At 37.9% G+C, this 19197-nt stretch overlaps 1 protein-coding gene and 1 pseudogene across 1 annotated transcript in view; one reads left to right on the top strand and one right to left on the bottom strand.

Moving 5' to 3' along the window:
* KIF6 (kinesin family member 6) overlaps positions 1–19197 on the bottom strand; it is a 165257-nt gene that overhangs the window by 31413 nt on the left and 114647 nt on the right. Inside the window, exon 16 of the mRNA XM_068400006.1 lies at positions 35–85. Coding sequence (XP_068256107.1) covers positions 35–85 — 51 coding nt within the window. The remainder of the gene's footprint in view (positions 1–34; positions 86–19197) is intronic.
* Positions 3743–18834, top strand: LOC137665371 (adenylosuccinate lyase pseudogene; annotated as a pseudogene).

The raw sequence follows: 19197 nt of genomic DNA, 5'->3' as shown, positions 1-19197 counted from the left end.
GACAGCTATTGTATCTGAAATGTTTTACTCTTACCTAGAGCTGCCCTCTGAATGTGCCTCTGGGTTATTTCTCCTTTCAGATGGTCTGTAAAAGACACAGAATGTGAATAGTTAGAACTCAAATGTCAAAAATCAATAAAGTCATTGCTTATTTCCCGCCATTTGAAAACCCCTGTGCTGCTGGCCAATTTAAAGGGATTTTTTGTGATCCACAGGACAAGTAGTTTTCTGAGCTCTCTCCTTTGTGCTACTGCAAGTAAACGAGTAGGCACAATTTGGCTCTACATACCCTCAGATTTAACTTTGTCCAGTAAGAAAGACTGAAAATGAAGCTATTTACTGTCAAGCACTTTCACAGGATAATGATCTCCTGCTGCTAGATACAAAAGAAGTCCAAGTGAGGCTAGAAGACATACAGAAATCCAAGTATTTGTTCAAACAGACTTATAGGCGCTAGCAGTGGAAATGAGCGATTAGGTCATCCAGTCCACCTCTTTGCCAGTGAAGAATTGGTTCCCTACATTCCATTTTTTCCTGTTCTTCCATCTCAGTTTTAAATATCTCATGTGCTAGAGCTTCTGCAAGGTCTGCTACTCAACAGAACTCACTGTGTAGATGTCATTGGTCTTTGACTGAAATTTTTCTTTAATTTCATTATCTCATTATTCCCATGCTCCATATAATTCACCTTTAGCCTTCTTCTATTAATTTCCTCCTTGATCTATGACACTGTTCCAGCTCACCAATTATTTCAAATGATAATTAGATTACCACATGGGAAGCCATTATTCATAGATATTAATGGAACCAATAAAGGAAAAACATAACCCTAAATGTGCAATTTCAGCAGTATATGTGTTCTGAGGGAGGATGGGATTATGTCTTCCAAGTTTTCAAATTAAAACAATTTCTAAGCAGAAACTTGTACATAATATTTACTAAGCTATACATCTGGATACCACGGAAAGAAAGAAAAAAAAAATCCATGCTGGATTCGCTTTTTTTCTCCAGACCTGTGATTATGTATATTATATTAGCATGCATTCTGAATTAAAAATATCCTTTTGCTTACAAGTGAAGACTTATAGAGTAAGCTCATCAGAGCAAATTAAGTCATTAAAATCTGCCAAATGTTTAACTGGAGAATATGAAAAGTCATTCAAATTCACAGGTCATGAGAATTAGACTGTTCTATGAGCACCAAAGAACCTGAAAAATTAAACTTTTTGGGGAATGATGAGAATAAGTCTTAAGTATTTAGTAGCATTGTAGAACAGGTATTATAAGCAATACTTTGCTTATGTATATACAAGTATATATACAAGTATAACAGCCAAGTTATGTTGTTTTGAATATTTTTAGAAAACAAAACAAAAAAACCTACGTACTCCTTGTCCATAAACCAGATATTGTAGATTCCTATTTTTCTGCACAGGAAGTTTTCTACTTTTCAATTATTTCTATTTAAACCAGTGAATTCTTCTGCACTTAAAGTTATCTGTAAAATTAAGAAAAGCCTCCAGCTACTGCGACACAGGTTGACTGAAAGAACTAACCTCATCTACCCCAGCTATACCAAATAAATCCTCCATCTCAACTGCACTAACACTCAACCAAAAATCCACTCAGTTAAGTAAGCTTCTGATTTATGTAACTATAGAAAAAAACACCTTAATTAATAATTTTTACCAATAAAACCCCAGTTAAATAACCAACAATCATGCTATTTGTGCTTTGAAATCTTTATATAGCAACTCAATTGATGTCAATACTCAGTGAAATGTGATTAAACATAACAGTGTTTTCCTCAAATTGCTTTTTGTTATTCTGGATATTTATATCCTTATATTCTATCGTACTGCATCACACGAAGTGATGTTACTAACTCAATATTGAGCCACAAGACAATTATGAAACAATTTGTAGTAATCTTGAGATTCATCTCAATGGATTACCATTAACTTAGGTGCCTCAGAAAACCATCCATATATGTATTTTCATGTAAGGGCTCAGAAACTCCCTTTCTTAAGCACTGTGAGCTGCAAAAGGCAATGCCATTGTCATTTGAAAAAATGGTTCTAGTAGTGAGAATATGCTGTTCATCAAGAATCAACTGAAAACAAAGGTGACATACAAGTTGAGCTGTCTATCATGTCAATACATGGTTTTAGTAGCGTCATTTCTCTTTCTTTAACCTTGCTAGAAACAGAGCAGCAGCAATCAAAATGTTTTGCATAAATTTCTATCAAGTGGCAATGAGGTCAGCAGATAAACAGCAAGCCAAACAAGTTAATGAAAGTAAGATCAAACAGATAGATAACAGCTTGCAGTCAATGCAAACATGTGGAAATGGAAGAATATGGGGACTGGTTTTTAAATTATTATAGCCAAGAGGCTTGACTTCCAGTTACCTAGAATTTACTCTCAGTACAGCTGAGACAGAGAGCACAGAGACTGCAGAAGCCCTACTTTTATTGCAAGTTTTGTTAGGCCAGCCAATAGCGTTTAACTGTCCCAAATGCTCCTCCCTCCCTTCATTCTAGCCTTCATACACTTCTGTTCCTTCCATGACATGGAGCATGATGTTGTAAGAAATCTCGTCCTTCTATTTGGCAGCTTTATAAAAGAATGAGAAGTGGGAACCAGACCACCTTTAATCAGAGGGGAACCAAAGAAAACTTTTCCTTCTGCTAGAAAAATAAAACCCCAGTCTTACCCTTCTTATAGCAAAAGACTTCTCTTTTTTTTCTATGAATAGAAATAAGAAGGTGACATTTATCCAATTCACATAGTCCAAACTGCCTTTTCAGGGCAGCAAAAACTGAACTTCATTTCACAGAAAACTTCCTGAGGAGAAATTGTAATTGTATTACGGGAAAAGAAGCCCAAATAGGAATTCTGGTTCAGAGGACATGCTGGTATCGTGAGACACCTGACTATAATTCCATACCAAGACTCAGCCAGATATGATTTAATCTTTCAATTTGTTTTAATCCAATTTGAAATTTGACAGTTTATTTATATTTCCTTTGGAAAAAAATGGTTTTCATGTAGAAACTCTTATTTTTGACAAAACCTTAACATTTTCTGTACTTGTTTTTGATTAAAGTAATCTTGTTCTGTTTTCACTACAAATACTTGTGGGGGAGAATGAATGTTTCTGACCTGCTCTACTCTTCTGCGTCTGAGAACACCATCACCCCAAACCAAGGCTTGAAGTTCATAAGTGACAGAAGTAGGGGATGATTCCAGTACTGTTGCCTGCACAGAGCTTCCCATATAAACAAATGGAAGATTTCAGTCTTTAGTACTGCCAGTTCTACAACCTTCATAAATACAAATATTTACTCAAAGAAATATGAAGAATAACATTCTCATAAAAAACCCCTGTGTCTCCTGATTCCAACAGCGTAAGGTTGTAGACAAGGTAGTGCTTAAATGTGGTTTGCAAAAATCGAGTTTAAGACTTGGCAATCGTCTCTCAACATATGGCTAATTATGTTTTCTGAAGTTTCACCAAACAAGAAGCTAAAAATAGGTCTGCAGCTGATACCAAATAATTTTTTCCAGTGGAGTCATTCTTCATTTGGAGATAACAGTCCCAATAAAATGTTGAATGCTGCAACTCCACGTGTTTTGGCAAAAAAGTAGTTTTGGGGAATTTAAGAATTCACTCAGCATGCAGCCAGCTGTCATTAAGGCTGTGATAAATCTGTTGGTTTTGGCTTGTGTTTCTGGAAACATGTACCATCCTGAGGTATGGAAAAGAGATGAACTGGTAATATGGAACATCAGCTTTGTGACAGGAGACAAAAGCAAGGAGGAAAATGCAGAAGACAAAATGGAACAGAGAACTCTAAGACTGATGTAAAGCAGAGGAAAGCATCCTATATGCTGACTAAATATGACAGAATCTGCAACTCGAATAGTATGGCTGTCCTTTAACTTCTTGTCTTTGTGTTCTTGCAGACTGAACTGAAATTATTTTCCAATTTATTACAGACAATGAGTGCTTTGACAACACTGCATATGCTTCAGGGCAATACAAAAATGAGTATGTTACAAGTAAAAAAATATTGATTTAAAAAAGTGTTTTGGTTTTGTTTGAGTCCACATTACAGGTTTTAAAGCTTCTCATATTTTATCAGACCTTCCATATACTACTATTATAAGGTTTCAAAGACTGCTAATTTAAAGAATAAAAATACTGGACAAGCTAAGAGTACATATACAACCTTAACTCCCTCCCTGTGAGAATATTTGTTGTTATTGGTGTGGATAGACCTTTAACTTGATGTAGTGTCTCTTCTGACTTAATAATTGACAGGCTGGAGCCTTCATCAGTAACCTCTCACCTCTTGTTATTTTTTAATACTTTGCTATTACTTTATATTTTCCAAGCCTGTGTTTAGCTTAAGAAGTCATTCCATCCAGGAGATCCTGAAGCCTTCACACCTCAACTAGGATTCTGTATCTCTTTCTTTCTCCAAATTTAAATAATTTTTGGTGTTACATAAAATACCTAGCAGAACATCCTTTTTTGCATCCAGGAAACCTCCAGTTCCTAGAACTCACCCTCCAGGGCATTTTGGGTCCCTAATAATACTATATGGACTAAGTGTTAGATCTATCTTTTTTGTCTGCTTCTCACACCACCCCACCAGAGAGTAGGCTGGGGGTGCACAAGAAGTTGGGAGGGGACACAGCTGCGACAGCTGACCCCAACTGACCAAAGGGATATTCCATACCATATAATGTCATGCATAGCAAAAAAAGCTGGGGGGAGGAAGAAGAAATGAGGGGCGTTCAGAGCGATGGTATATGTCTTCCCAAGTAACCGTTACGCGTGACAGAGCCCTGCTGTCCTGGGGATGGCTGAACACCTGCCTGCCGATGGGAAGTAGTGAATGAATTCCTTGTTTTGCTTTGCTTGCTCATGCAGCTTTTGCTTTACCTGTTAAACTGTCTTTATCTCAACCCATGAGTTTTCTCACTTTTACCCTTCATATTCTCTCCCCCATCCCACTAAGGAGGAGTGAGCAAGCAGCTGCGTGGGGCTTAGTTGCCAGCCAAGGTTAAACCACAACAGGAAACATGCAGGGTTGTTTGTAATGCAGTGCCCCTACACGTGCAGTTGGACCCAGCTATCACCCAGCTGTGCCCTTGGAGGCATCAGGAAAGAAAAACCACTATCGCAGCACTCAGAGCCTCCTGACTATAGCATATGCATTTTTCAAGGTATGAAATCAGCATTAAAAATCAGCATTAAAAATACATTAATGACAATGCTTGAGGTAACGTACTGTAACGTATAACCTGCTGCAGCAGATCTCTGCCTTTTGTTCACTGAAGAAACATCTGCAGCAGTTTAAGATCGGCTCTCCTTTCTCCTTTTCCCTCTCCCTTCCCTCCTTCCCAAGGTTTGCTGTCAAAGGTTACTGCCCCCATAGCAGAGCGGGTAGAAGCAAATGTCTGCCTCTGTACTGGCTACTCCAGCACAGTTTGGCATCTCAGCACAAGCATACTGGCAATTTGAGCTGTGACCCTATCATTGAGTCAACTGGAACGTCTGAAATACTAGTAAACGCTTTTTGCCAGCTGTGCTGGCAAGAAAGGATTGGAGACAGTAACTGCCAGTAAAGAGATGGGGCAGACCACTGGGAGCAAGGTAGTATTTAGTAGAACTTGTCAGAGACCCCAGGGAAGATGACAGGTTCAGAACTGGAAGCACAATACTGACTTCCACACCAAATCCATAGCTGCAAACCACAGCCTAAACTCAGCACATGAACAAACACACTTGGAAATACACAATTTTCCCAACATAGTCTTATTCTTTGAAGTTTAAATATCACAGATTCAAATGCATACATCTTACTACAGTGTAGGATATTGCACATTTTGAGATCACTATTTAAAATATCTGACTGGGGCATGTTCCCTTCCTTGCCATACTCAGCTGAGACAATCACAGTTTTATCGACATGTTTAATACCTTCAAGCATGATCAAATTTACAGACAGAAAGCTTATGAGACAGTATCTGTCACTCATTGCTATAGGATGACACTGTACACTGATTATTCCTTGAGCTACTCTATATATAGTCCTCTAAACTGTCCCCATTTCTATGCATTTGTTTCTAACCTCCATATTAAGTGTCCTCCCCATTTCCTATATGTTCTCATTAGTTCTGGCCAGATTACATCACGCTTTTTTTTCTCACAATATGATTACTTACACTTTCTGACTGATGGGCATTCCTGTAACTGTTCATTGTTTGGCCTGCATTTCCACAGCACCCTTTATCCCACTATTTTTTTTCTAATAGTCTTTCATACCTTCTGGCTGGTACAGAAAAAAATGCTTCGATAGGGCTATACAGCAAAACTGTACAGAAACTGAATTTATTTTTCTGATGACAGCATTCTGGACCTCTCTCTTCCTCTAAGTACAGACTGTCGTTGTCTGGAGAGGCTTTAATTGTTGAGGTGTTCCCCAAGGTCCCATTCATCTAAACGAGGGAAATGCTAGCATGCACCACAGCTCCCATTCACTCAAAGGCACAGGACTCCTTTCCATAGAAAGCAGAGTACGAGAAGTGGCTAGTGTACACAAATTCCTAACAGTCCACATACACAATACTGAGATATCTAGGATAACCAACAGAAAGCACTAAGGGTTCTGGACTGCCGTTCAACATCTCCTTGAAACTGGAATTCAGAACCTGGATGCTTTCTGAATTTAGAAACAAATGCTCAGACCTTTATTCTATTGTCCCAAGGCTGGCTGTTACTACCCAGCGGGGTTTTTTTAAGTTGAACTCAATGCTGCCCAGGCAGTTTTAGCCAAGCATGGATGTTTAGCAGCAAGCACACTTCAAGAGACTTCAGTAGAAGGACACATAATTTCTGGAGTCTCAATGGGTAGGAGATAGGCAGCTCAGTGAATAAAGTATTGCTTCCGTATGCACTAGCAAAGGCAGTTTGTTGTATTTCAGGAATTAAAGTGAATAGTGTTTTTTTTTTTCCTAGATAGCTTTCCTGAATTTAGATGTCTAAATTTCATTTAATATACCTTATTTATATATAATATACCTATAACTTAGATGCCAGAGTGTTATTTTAGGTGTTGTCCAAAGTTAACAAATATTCTGTGTATCTACTTTTCACGTGCTGAAAAAGAGACAGAAATGACACACATCTGGAAACTGTTCCTCAGTTGTTTATCACATCTATTTGTTCATGAATTAAATATTAAGTTGGCCCAAAAAGCATGGTTGAAAAGCAAAGCCATATGGATAAGGAATCGTAATCTGTGAATTTAGTACTCTGGATGCTCATATGACTAAAAGAATAAAGAAAATAAAGTCAGAGGAAATACAGAGCTTTGTATACAGCTCCTCTCTCTCTTTTTTTTTTAATGTCCAAATTTAAGAAGCTTAAAAAATAAATAAAGGGTCTTAAAGTACAAATAGGCAAAGTCAAAGACAAAGAATTTTACCCCCAACAAGTTTTCCAGTAATAATACATTGGTCTCAGTTAATATTTAAAAGATGTGTGGACGTGGCACTTAGGGACATGGTTTAGTGGTGGACTTGGCAGTGTTTGGTTTATGGTTGGACTCGATGATCTCAAAGGTCTTTTCCAACCTAAATGATTCTATGATTTTGAACAGAGAGTGAACATGTCCAAGTATAAGATGGACACTGTTATTTTCTGTTACAAAAAGCCTTCATGGCTTTGTAATTTCTATGCAACAATTTGATGTCTAGTTTCATTTTGTGACATTTTTTCTGGCCAGGGCTGCCCAGCAGAAAATTAGGTATAGAGTTCCAGGCCTCACTATATACTTCAGTTTCACCATCTTTTAAAGTTTTCCTCTCTTACTCAAGAAATTGCCCTGGAATTGAGCTTATATTGCTGTGTGACTTCTGGTCAGATGAGACGTACTTAGACTGATGTTTGGAATCTGACAGATATGACACATAATTAAAAATAAAAAAAAAAAATATGGTGCTGGAAGCTGCTTAGCTATGCTACCATGTTTTGAGGGCATGTCAAGGTTTCAGGGTGACAGTAACAAGGTCAGAGTGAGAATGGTTGTATGATTTATTTTTTTAATGCTCATTTACTTGTAATACACATGCCAAGCCTTTGAGAAATGGCTTTTTGAGTGTTACGTATTATCATCCCAGCAAACTCTGAAATAGCTTCCTGTAAAGATACAGTAAATACTTACTGTTGTGGATAAGCCTAGGTCCACTTCTTGAATCCTCAGCAATTTAAAACGCAACCTGATTCTATATAACTGGCATAATGATGTCATCAGCTCTGAACAGATGCCTTCCCTCAGCCTTAACTAAAATGCATGAGAACATCTTCATAATACAGCTGTTCTCTGTTGATTGCACCCCTTCTGCAACACTGACAACCAGCTGTGGTGACATCACTAGTCCTACATGATTTAGGAACTAGTTTGATTAGAAAAAAAACAGCTATTGTATTTTAGTACATGTAAGTACGTATGCCTCTACTGCAAGTCTGCATGAATGCTGTCCAGATGTGTAAATGAACCACAAGATCCTATGAAAAACAATTTTCTGTTTCTGTGCTTATGAAGGGGTATCATTCTTCGACAGTGCTACTCTGAATAAGCTAAGGTGTACTTTTCTAGAGTTTGAAGGTTTGAGTCTTCACTCACAAAATCTCAGGCCATCCAGTACTAAAGACAGACATGATCAAAGAAAATTTTTTGTACAAAAGACTGTAGGATTTAAAAAAAATCCCTATAATATAGCATTAACTATTGTCTCGCATCTTTTCTTTAAAAGAGCAAATTTAAAAGACTGACTTAAGATCTTATTAGTCTAATAAAACAGCAAAATGTAGTGTAGCAATCCAGCAGTGACTGCCTGTTTTCATTCTGTAGACATCCTACAAGTAGAAAATCTGTTACTGAGAGGTACTTTTCTAAGTTTATAGTCATGGCAGTTCATAGCTTGATTAAATCCAATGACCTTGGTCCATTTGCTTTTAGTTATTCTGGTGAAAACCTTAAGTAAAAAGTGTTTACTTTCTTTCTTCCTGAGCATAACTTTTTCCCCTGAAAATACTTCTGTTTCTAAAGAACAGAACGTCATTTGTAATAATTAGAAAATGAAAAAGTTTCCTACATATGTAGATTCCAACAACAGATCCAAAGAAAACATTAACATCTTAGGCCTGGGGTGACTGTTACATTAATAAGGTTCCTTCCTCTGTTTAAAGAACAGCACATCAGGGGAGCATAACAGAGCTGTTCAAATGAATTCATTCAGTTTGGTATTTTCTGAATTAGTCATTTGACAAATTGTGTTTTCTCATTCTAAGGACCCATTCATCCTATGCACTGTCACCCAGGGGCACTGCCTATTGTTTGAAAGTAAAACAAACATATGTAAGCTCCTTTGAAACAATGGACAATATTTAGCATTAGCATAAACATATGCATGTCCCCATGAAGCCAGAAGACTTGTACCTTCCAAAATAAGTTTCCTGAGTGCTGCTGCAAAGACGATTTTGTATTACCGAAGATGGTTTCCTCTTCTCATGGGGAGGAGCAGAAAAAGGAGAAAGGCTGCCAGAAAGCTGCTAGGGCTCCCTGGTTCTCTTGTCACTCTCAGCTCTAATGGAGCAGGCAAGACAAATCCTGTGCCAACTAAGGACTGACAGAGACATAGCAATGACATCTTTCCTTCTGTCTTCTCTGACAATTGCCCAAGGATGACCCTGCGCTAGAGCAGTAGTAGAACAGACAGCCCTATTACAGCTGCCATCAATCTAGGTGTACCTCTGAAGTGAGACAAGAGTTAGACCTATAATGTTTACATTGCCTACAGTAAGTAAAGCAAAGATGTATTGTCTCTCCCGATTTCAGAAAGGCACAGTAATGCTTTACAGGCTATTATAATAGAGTTTATGTTCTTGTCTGTTTTTTCTCCTTGTTTGCACATCTTACTATCAGTTTTCTAGGGACTCTCATTCAGCTAAAAGTCTTACTTTATTATTCATTGCTTAATCGTAGGGTGTTAAGAAATACACTAAGCAAATGTAACTGCACTACTCCAACACAGTACAAGCCTTGCTCACATTTCAGTGACTTCTGAGATTCTAAGCACAAATTCTCATGTAAATCAAAAATACTATTTGTTGATTACAAAAAGGGCAGTTAATTGTTTACTTCAACTCACTATGAATACTGCGAAGAAACAAAAAAAATTATTAACATGAAACTTTCACTGAACTGCTAGCAAGAAAGAAAAATATATTCCTGTCACGCTCTTCTTTATATTATGAGCCAACTGGCTGCTCCTAGAACAAGAAAATAGTTTGTGGAAACTTTCATCACAGTGCTGAGTCTGCCCCAAGATGGTAGCAACCAGTTACCATTTTGTAGCTATTTGCCAGGCCTGTATGAAATGCATGACATCTATTCTGCATTACAGCACCTTGAGAGAGACCTTATGAAAGACATTGTGAGAGATTGCAGCATTTTTACATTATGCACTACAGATGCCCGACTAAACTGAGCCATAGAAATCATGCCTGAAGTGAGTTGGGCATCAGTAGAAAAAGAACCTGAACAGAATCAGGGTGAAAGTAAGTTGTATTTCATCATGGAAAGAAGGAAATAAGTTAAAATGGAAGGAGTTGTAACCAAACAGAAAAATAAGATGCAGCATTCTGCAAAGCAAAGTAAATCACATTTCTAACAGAGAACAAACTGCAGACGGTGACAAGGTGGTTAAGAAAATAAAATCTACAGAAACTCAGCTGTTTTTCTGTGGTTTCAATTCCATGCTTCCAAAAATCAAAATGTAACATTTAAAAAATAGATTCCAAAACTGCAGTCATAATGGCATGATGATTAGATATTTATCCAAAACAAACACACACAGGAACTATGTTTTTTAAGCATTAGGTTGCAAAACAATTGGGCCAAGAAATTAAGGAGAAAGAATCTGAAGACTGTGTCAGCCATGCTGAATGGCTTCAGCTTTAACAGCTACTGCTATTTTTGGTGGACACATAAACATGCCTCATTTCTTACAAAACTGCTTTGAAACTGACCTGGAGATCAGAAACAGGCTGGGGCTTCTAGGCACTGGGCCACATTGAATAACATCCCAGCTGGGAAATTACATCTGGGGGACTGTTTGTCCCCATGGCCTGTTTTCTCTTCTGTTTTTCTCAGAGACAGCTGCAGATTTTACAGAGCTCATGTGCTTTGTTATGTTAGTCATAAGTGACATCCCTCAGGAGTAAACAGCACAGTTACACACCCAAGATTAAATATGGTAGAAATATTACTTGTGTTCCTTTTTCTGACACAACTGCTGTGTCCTGAGACCAAGACTGGCTCTCTGTTAAGTGGCAGAGGACATCTGCAACATGCAGACAGCTTCCCAGGAGAGAAGAAATCAGTGGAGACTAAGTGTATCAAGGCTTTATTTTTATATATATCCCAGCGCTGGAATAGAAGTGGTGACACAGCAGGCAGGCAATCTCTTTTTTTTTTTAGAGAGCTTCCAGTCTACACTGATGTGTACTTGCAAAATCTCCTACTTCTCATGGTAAACTACTGTTTCAGCTTGTTCTAGATCGCTGATTTGGCTGTTCATCTGGAATTTCTCAGGTATGGAGCAGTCCAGCTGGGGTAGCAGCTGCCAGGCAGCGAGAAATCCTGGACACATAAATCATTTTACATGCAGAATGCATGCAGAGTGACACTGAGCAGTCTTTGTAGAAGTCATCTGGGCCCACACAGTACGTTTGACACCTACAGAATTTGCTGGATGGGTTGCACAGCACGTGCTGCGTGAGTGCTGAGTCGCACATACTCAGCACGTCCTGAGCATGTTAGATTCACCACGCTGCTCAAATTTCTGTCTGTGAAGGAAGGAAATCTTGGACCCTTAGTTTTTTAATGTCAAGCATTGAGGGATATGTTAATACTTGGTTCTCAGGGAGCTTTCCACATCAAGAACGGACTCTGATCAAGGAACAAGATAAACAGCAAATAGCGAATTCTCTTGCTGTTCTTGCAAGTTATGTCTCTTGTGACACAGAACTCAGTGTGATGTTTAAGGGCAGTATACAGCATTCCATAGGGTGAAACACTTTTAAAATAAGAAAAACCACTTGAAAGACCACGTGTCATACCTGTTGTATCATTCCTGAAGACCAGGAATGAAAAAACATTTAAAGGTAACCACCTTTTAAATAGAGGACAGTCCTTAAGTGACTGGCTGAGCGCACAACAATGGATTGCTCTCAACATCAGAAGGCTGAGCAGCCTCAGTGGTATGAAGTTTGGTGACATTGTGAATGCAGTTCAAGGAGGCAGGTTTGGAGACCTCAAAGGTGGACTACATTGCAATATATTTCACAGTATAAGTGATATTATTTGTCTGTTTAAAACAATTATACTATATCTAATGCTTGTTGCCCTTTATCAACTAAAACAATAAAGCCAAATGTGGAAATCTTTTCAAAACTTTCTTTTCAATCCTTACACAAGTAGAACTCAAACTAGCCTCAGCTAGAGTTTTTTCTGAGTGAGGATTTCAAGATTTCAAGTTCCATGGACTTTAAAGGTCTCTGCTGAGAACAGCAATTCATACTAAGCTACCTGAAGAATGAAACGTTGTGGAATGATATTATTGAGTTAGCTGTTCATTAAATCTGCATACTGAATTTATTTATTTATGAGTTGTTTGCATCTCATTTGAACCAGATTTGCTTGTGGAATGTAACCTTTTTTCTTGGAGTTCCTCAATCCCTTTTTAAACCTAAGCTTTCCATTTTTCTTCTGCACTGCTCATTTCCAGTAAAATTCACTGAGCATGTATATCAGCTATAAGTCTGCATAAGTACTTGATATTTTCTGGAATTAAACTAGAACAGTGAATTATACTAATCAGCAGCTATGAAGTCTTAATGTTTATTTCCATAAAATAATAAGTATCTCAGAATATTACACTGAAGAATGGAATGCATTTCAAAGCACAGTAATTTCTCCTTTTTATAGCCTCACTTCATTCATGGCTGAAACAATGTCCAGTAAGCTAATGTCTCTGACGCAGAACATTTATATTAATGTAAAATCAATAGATAATATTACCAATAGTACTGAGCTTTAAGAAAGCAACATGTTGATTTTGATGAATTTTCTTTTCATATAGCAAATCATCACAGCATTTTCATTTCATTTAGGTTCCATGTAAAGCATGGAAATTTTCTTCAACAGAAAAATTCCATCCTTCCTAAGTACATATACTTCTTCAGCCAAAGTTTAAAAAATGCTTTTTGCTCATGCGTGACTTCCCTCAATTCTTTCAGTCCATATAATCATGGCCTAAAATATGCATAACATTCCTAATATTATCCTCGGGATTCTAGTTCTTAACTGATTCTCCTTTTTCAAAGTAATTTATTGCATGCACGTGAAGCTAAAACAATGTAGATATACAACATAGCTGACAGAGTGCTCTCAGACCACCTCTGCCTGAAAAACATCACTTCATCTTATTTCGTTTCTTATCTATGCAAAAAGGTTGCTATCAGTTCCCTTCATAAAGTTGTGCAGGTATAAGGAAAAACCTTGCACAAAATATTCTTACTTTGGAGTTTAAAAGTAGGTCTACTTGGCTTATCTTCATGGGGAGGCAGAGTGATCATAACAAAACATTTTTTTATGTAAACATACATAGAATCTTGTACATAGAGAACAAGGTGATTATAAATTCAGGTTTTACATTACTTAGTTTCTGATTAGGTTTTATATCTCACTTTGCATTCACAGAAATAACAGTGCAAGGTACAAGGCAGTGAATCAGAATCAATATTATCCTTGAGCACTGCTATGTCTTGTCCTCACTCTCCTCCAGTCCTCACCATTTCAGTGCAGCACTTCATTAACTGTGATACATAAGGTCAATTATTTGAATAATTTACAAGCAAATTAAACAAAGACTATTCAATAATCTTGCTTTGTAATACTAGGACATTCCCTCACTAAAGATTATAATTGGCTTTGGTATCCTATGATCTTGTGCACTAAAATCAAAGCTTGAAATGAGGCTGTGCAGTGCAACATCTCAGCATTCCTGCGGGTATAGCTGCATCATCAGCATCATGTGCACATAATCCACCCACCTACCCTTTTTCATTCCGAGAGTGCCTGTTCCCTCACACAGTTATTACTCCCACATAAGTTTGCCCTTCCTCTCCCAGCTTCAATCATAATGTTAGCTGATTTCTGGACAGACTAGAAACAACAGCTGCTTCCCTTTGGGCATTAAATACCATTTAGTATGCTTTTTTTCCCTTTAGGAAAAAACTAAATCTAATAGTGGTATAAATACCCCAAAATAGACAGACATTCATAGGAACGAATTGGAAATCTTCCCTAACCTTAGATGCATCTAACATGTAGCACATCCTTGTATATAGGCAACTTTTTTAGTCACTAAATGCTGAATGAATATATCAGTTTAATTTACACTGAAAACAGTATTTTTAATTCCCCCAACTCTCATTTTCTGTTACCAATGTAGTAGCAGTTGGGCCTTTTTGATATTATTTAATGCTTTGCAGTTTGTTCAGATGTAGACTTCTCCTTACTGTCAGAATCCTTTCACACAGAATGTTCTTGGTAATGGTGTAAACCCACCTTGTTTACAACAGCGTCCTAGAAATAAAACTCCTGCTAACGCTGGTAAGAAGTTTTGACTTCAGAGGTTTTGTCTTTGTTTCTCACCATCCAGCTCTATTTTAATTGGCAATAAACTACATCATTAATTTTCTCCAACTTGAATCTGTTTTGCCTGTGGTGGTAATTGGTAAGTGATCTCCCCCTCTTTATCTTGACCCACAAGGTTTTTCTTCTTCCTTTCTCCACCTTTTCTGCTAAGGAAGGGGAGTGAGAGAGCAGCTGGTTATGTGCCTAGCAGCCAGCCAAGGCTGACCCATCGTAATGTGCTAGGCACAATCAGTTTTTTGCAAGAAGAAATTCTATACCTTCACTATTTTGAAATCAAATCCTTGGCTTCAGCATCAAGTTTTCTTCACTAAGTCTTTTTCAGTAATACCAAAAGGATCTATAGTTCTTGTTAGAGACCCTAACTGTTTGGAAATGATACAACACAAAAACACTTGCAGTGGCACAGCATGTTTTTTCACAAGAAAATAAACCTTTTTTTTTTTTTTTTAGCCAGTGAAATACACATTTTTAAAGTTCTTAATGTTGGACTAAAAAGGCAAAAATTTACTGGTGTGTCAGTGCTGGCCTACTTTCCAGTTCTCCTACGCTGATTACAGAGTTCTCATTAGTTCTCTGACCTCTCAGTTATTTCTTTCCAGTTTTACTCATGTTGGTTTTCTGTGTTTGTCTTTTAAAGTCTAGTCCTTGGGTACGTTCTCTAGTCATATGTAAACAATTCTGAATAGTTTACTCAAACCAATCCAGACATATCTACATGTTCAAAATTCATACTTCGTTTCTTTGTCTTTTGATGGTGTATTTATGCCGTCTATCAACTTTCAAAAAGAAGTGCCTGTCAATGCTTGAACCAAAGCCCTCTGCTCCTGTATTTGTGCCTATACAGAGATTTGTGTGAAAATGCAGTAAACAGGATCACTAAAATGACCTGGCTTAGAAACACTTCCCTCTTTTTCTCCTCCCCCCCGCCTTTTTTTTAAGTATCAGAAAAAGACAATTTTAATCCTACAATAAAATTCACCTTCTTATTTCTAGGAGGTCATTGTGAAAAGTAAATATTATGAGAAATCTAAGACCCACATAGTTTTTTCTATAAAAATTAAAAATCTCTGCATTCTCTGCAGTGCTATTAAATGTAAAAGGAGATAGAATCCAGGAATATGTGGTATAGTAGCAAAGAAGCGTACTAGCCACAATGTCTCATTTCTGATACTATAGTCACTCTACACTTAAACTCCAGCTTACATCTAGACATCGTTTTCCTTAATCTTTTTATGCAAGCAATAATGCCAGTAAAAGCCTACCATGAAAATCTTATTGCAAATTTCTTTTTCCAGCCCTAACTTCCTAATGTTTTTGAAATGCTAGCATAATTGAGAAGTGGTTGGAGTATTTTGTGTACTTTTTACTGCAAAACACTAATATTTCCAAAGTCAGAATGAAAGCGTATTTATGACATAAAAGTTACAGCCAACTGCTGTCACTGTCTCAAAATATAATCAGACTGCATGAAATGGGCTCTATGGCCTCTGTGGTGCATAGTTGTATACTATTAAGTGTAGCTTAGAAATAACAGAAACTGATATTGATGGAATCTGTTCTTGATTGTGCGCAACAAGGCAGCCAGGAATGCTTAAGGAAACCGAAACAACAATAAAAGTAAATTAAAGATCTAGTTGCAGGCCGCAGATGACTCTTATTTCTCCTACCACATTTTCAGTAAAAATTTGGCAGGTTAGTAACCTTACTTAGCATCTTTAATGGTCTTCTGAGTATGTATGCTATGATGAGACAGACTTAACTGAAAAATTGTTTCAGGCTGCTAAACTATATAAACGAGCGTAATTGCATTGGCTAAGCTGAATAAGCCAGAAAGTGTCATACTGGATGCAAATGTTAATAATTGTTAGGGAGGTGCCAGTAGGTACATTTGTTAACAGCTATGATCAAAAGAAGACTGGTTAGGAGAAAAGGACAGATGAATAAAATATAGTATTTATACTAACCAGAGTGCTAATTTTCACATGCTGCATGAAGTTACACAGAAAGAACTGAAGGAAGGACTGTACAATATGATCACCCTCAAGCCTCAGACATCAGTGCTTAAAAACCATCCTCAAAGTAGTGTACATCTGCATAATTTGCACAGATCAGCATATGGATAACTATAAAAGGATACAACATGGATGGAATCTCTTGCATATACAGTAGGATTACAGTATGAGCTAAATGAAAAGACTATTTTTCCATTTTACTACAAAAAAAATGTAGGGTAATGAAATTAATTTTCAATTTGAAAACACTTTACTTGTAACTGTACTTTATATACCAAAACAAAACAAAAATGTGTAATTTTCTGTAATTTTTCTTAGAACTATGGAGACATTTCTAGTTTGATTCTTAAAGGAGCTTTTCAATATTCATGTGGACTACAAGCTATTACAATGTCCTATAGGAGGCATATGAGCATTGCAAAGTTCAGTGCAATACTACTGATTTGTTTTACAGCTTCTTGCTTTGTTCAAGAGATCAGTTTGGTTTTTTAGGTTACATATACACATGAATACGCACTCAGATTTTTGTATTGTTCGTATTCCCCAAATATACTTCACTGTTTCACTTCTAACACTGAAGAACTTAACAAAAACCAAATTTTAAACCAGATGCTTTTAATTGCAGCAAAATCCATACTCTACTGCACTATAGCTATCAGAAGTTTTGCCTAACTTACTGGGGAAAAACCCACAGCGATTCAGTCCAAACCAAGATCTTTTAGATTTTGCTAGGATCCATGGAAACAGTGTCTTGAGAGGCTACATTTACATTGCTTTGTAACATTATTTCTGAGAGCTGCCACAGTAGACTCCTGCAAACCTCAAGGCACTTACAGGCCACACAAGTTTTGTCCCAACATGACACTACAAGTGGTACCCTCAGGGCTGGCATGTGTCCCATCGCTTCTTGTACTGTTTCCCACAACCTCCAAACATTTGTTCTCCCCCTAAGATATCTGCAAGAGATACAAGGTGTGTGTAAGGTGGCTGCTAGGCTCCTGTCTTCAAGCAGCACAGTCGCAGCCCCAGGCACTGAGAAAGATATGCTTGTGTGTGGCTTCTTATTGCTGGTGTTCACTTATGCCTGCTCCAAAATGGATTTCGACTTCGTCAAGAGAAAGAAGTTTGACAGTCGGTGCTGACTTGGCTCTACCTCATTCAGGCCAAGAAATCTCTTGGGCTTATTATGGATGAGTAAATCTAGGAGATGATAGAAGTAAATCAGGACAATGTGGACTTCAAGATGGCAGCAGAGGAAAAAGAGGTTGTATCCTGATGTGATGGCTCATGTTCACACCTATGCACACCACTGCCCAAAAGCTGCAAGCATTATTCACCTTGGAGATGCTTCCTGTTACTTGGAGAGGAACATGCATTGTCCTCCACAGTAGGTTTAACCTGCATTTTCAAGTTTACCATGGGAAAAAGCCTACTTGGCAGGATTTAAGTGAGCTTATATGGACACAGGAGAGACCCATAGTTGCAAGGTGGATATTGAAATCCTACTTGCATGGGCCAATCTGTGAATATCCACACAGAAGTTCTGTACTGACATTTATGGAGGAGACAAATGAGCCTACTGAGAGAAGGCAGGTTGATTCAAGCGTCATGTCTTATAGAAGTAACCCAGTGTTCAGAACACTGCTGCAGCAGGGCTCAGCACCTGATGTTTCTGGTTCTGGATCCCTTCCAAACATCCTTTGTGCTGTGGTTTGAAAACACAGTGCCAACACAGCTGAGGCTTTCCTCATAGCTGACATAACTTTAAATACACTGCGTAATATCTCTGAGGGACTTGTGGTGTACCCGAAGGTGATTGGGAGGGGAATCTGGCAGTAGCTACTATACATGACCACAGAGAATATAATCATGGCTATGGTGAAAGTGCAGAGCACTTGTCAGGAGTGCCATGACATTTTTGTCCTTTCCCAGAAGTCAATTGCTGTTATAAGACAAGAAGTGATGATAATGACTTCATTGTCTGTCTGTGCTGGTGCCACCAAAGAGGAAGGAGATAGAAACTGAGAGCAAAGGTCTACACCACTGGACCTGGATGCCAGATTACTTTTAAATCTATTCCCTCACAGCCTGTATCTGGAAGCTTGAAGGGACTTGGTTCACCTGAATGTGTGCCTACAGGAGGACATGGACCTGATCTCCAAGGACTTCAGGGATAGAGGACAAAACTGTGTCTCACATCTGACAGAGAGCTTGGGTAGACAATTTTTAGGAAAGAAGCTACAGGCTTGGAATCAACAGAACTCAGAAATCAACTAAGAACATATCAAAGGTTGCTAGGAGGATCAGATAAGACCTAGCTTGAGGTTGAATGTATCTATAGGTGATTTTTGGCGTTGAACAATCTGAAACTAGAAGCCAAG

The sequence above is a fragment of the Nyctibius grandis genome, chromosome 1 (assembly GCF_013368605.1).
Source record: "Nyctibius grandis isolate bNycGra1 chromosome 1, bNycGra1.pri, whole genome shotgun sequence".
Classification (NCBI taxonomy): domain Eukaryota; kingdom Metazoa; phylum Chordata; class Aves; order Nyctibiiformes; family Nyctibiidae; genus Nyctibius; species Nyctibius grandis.
Note: the sequence above shows the minus strand (reverse complement) of the source record. Positions and strands in the feature narration are given on the sequence as shown.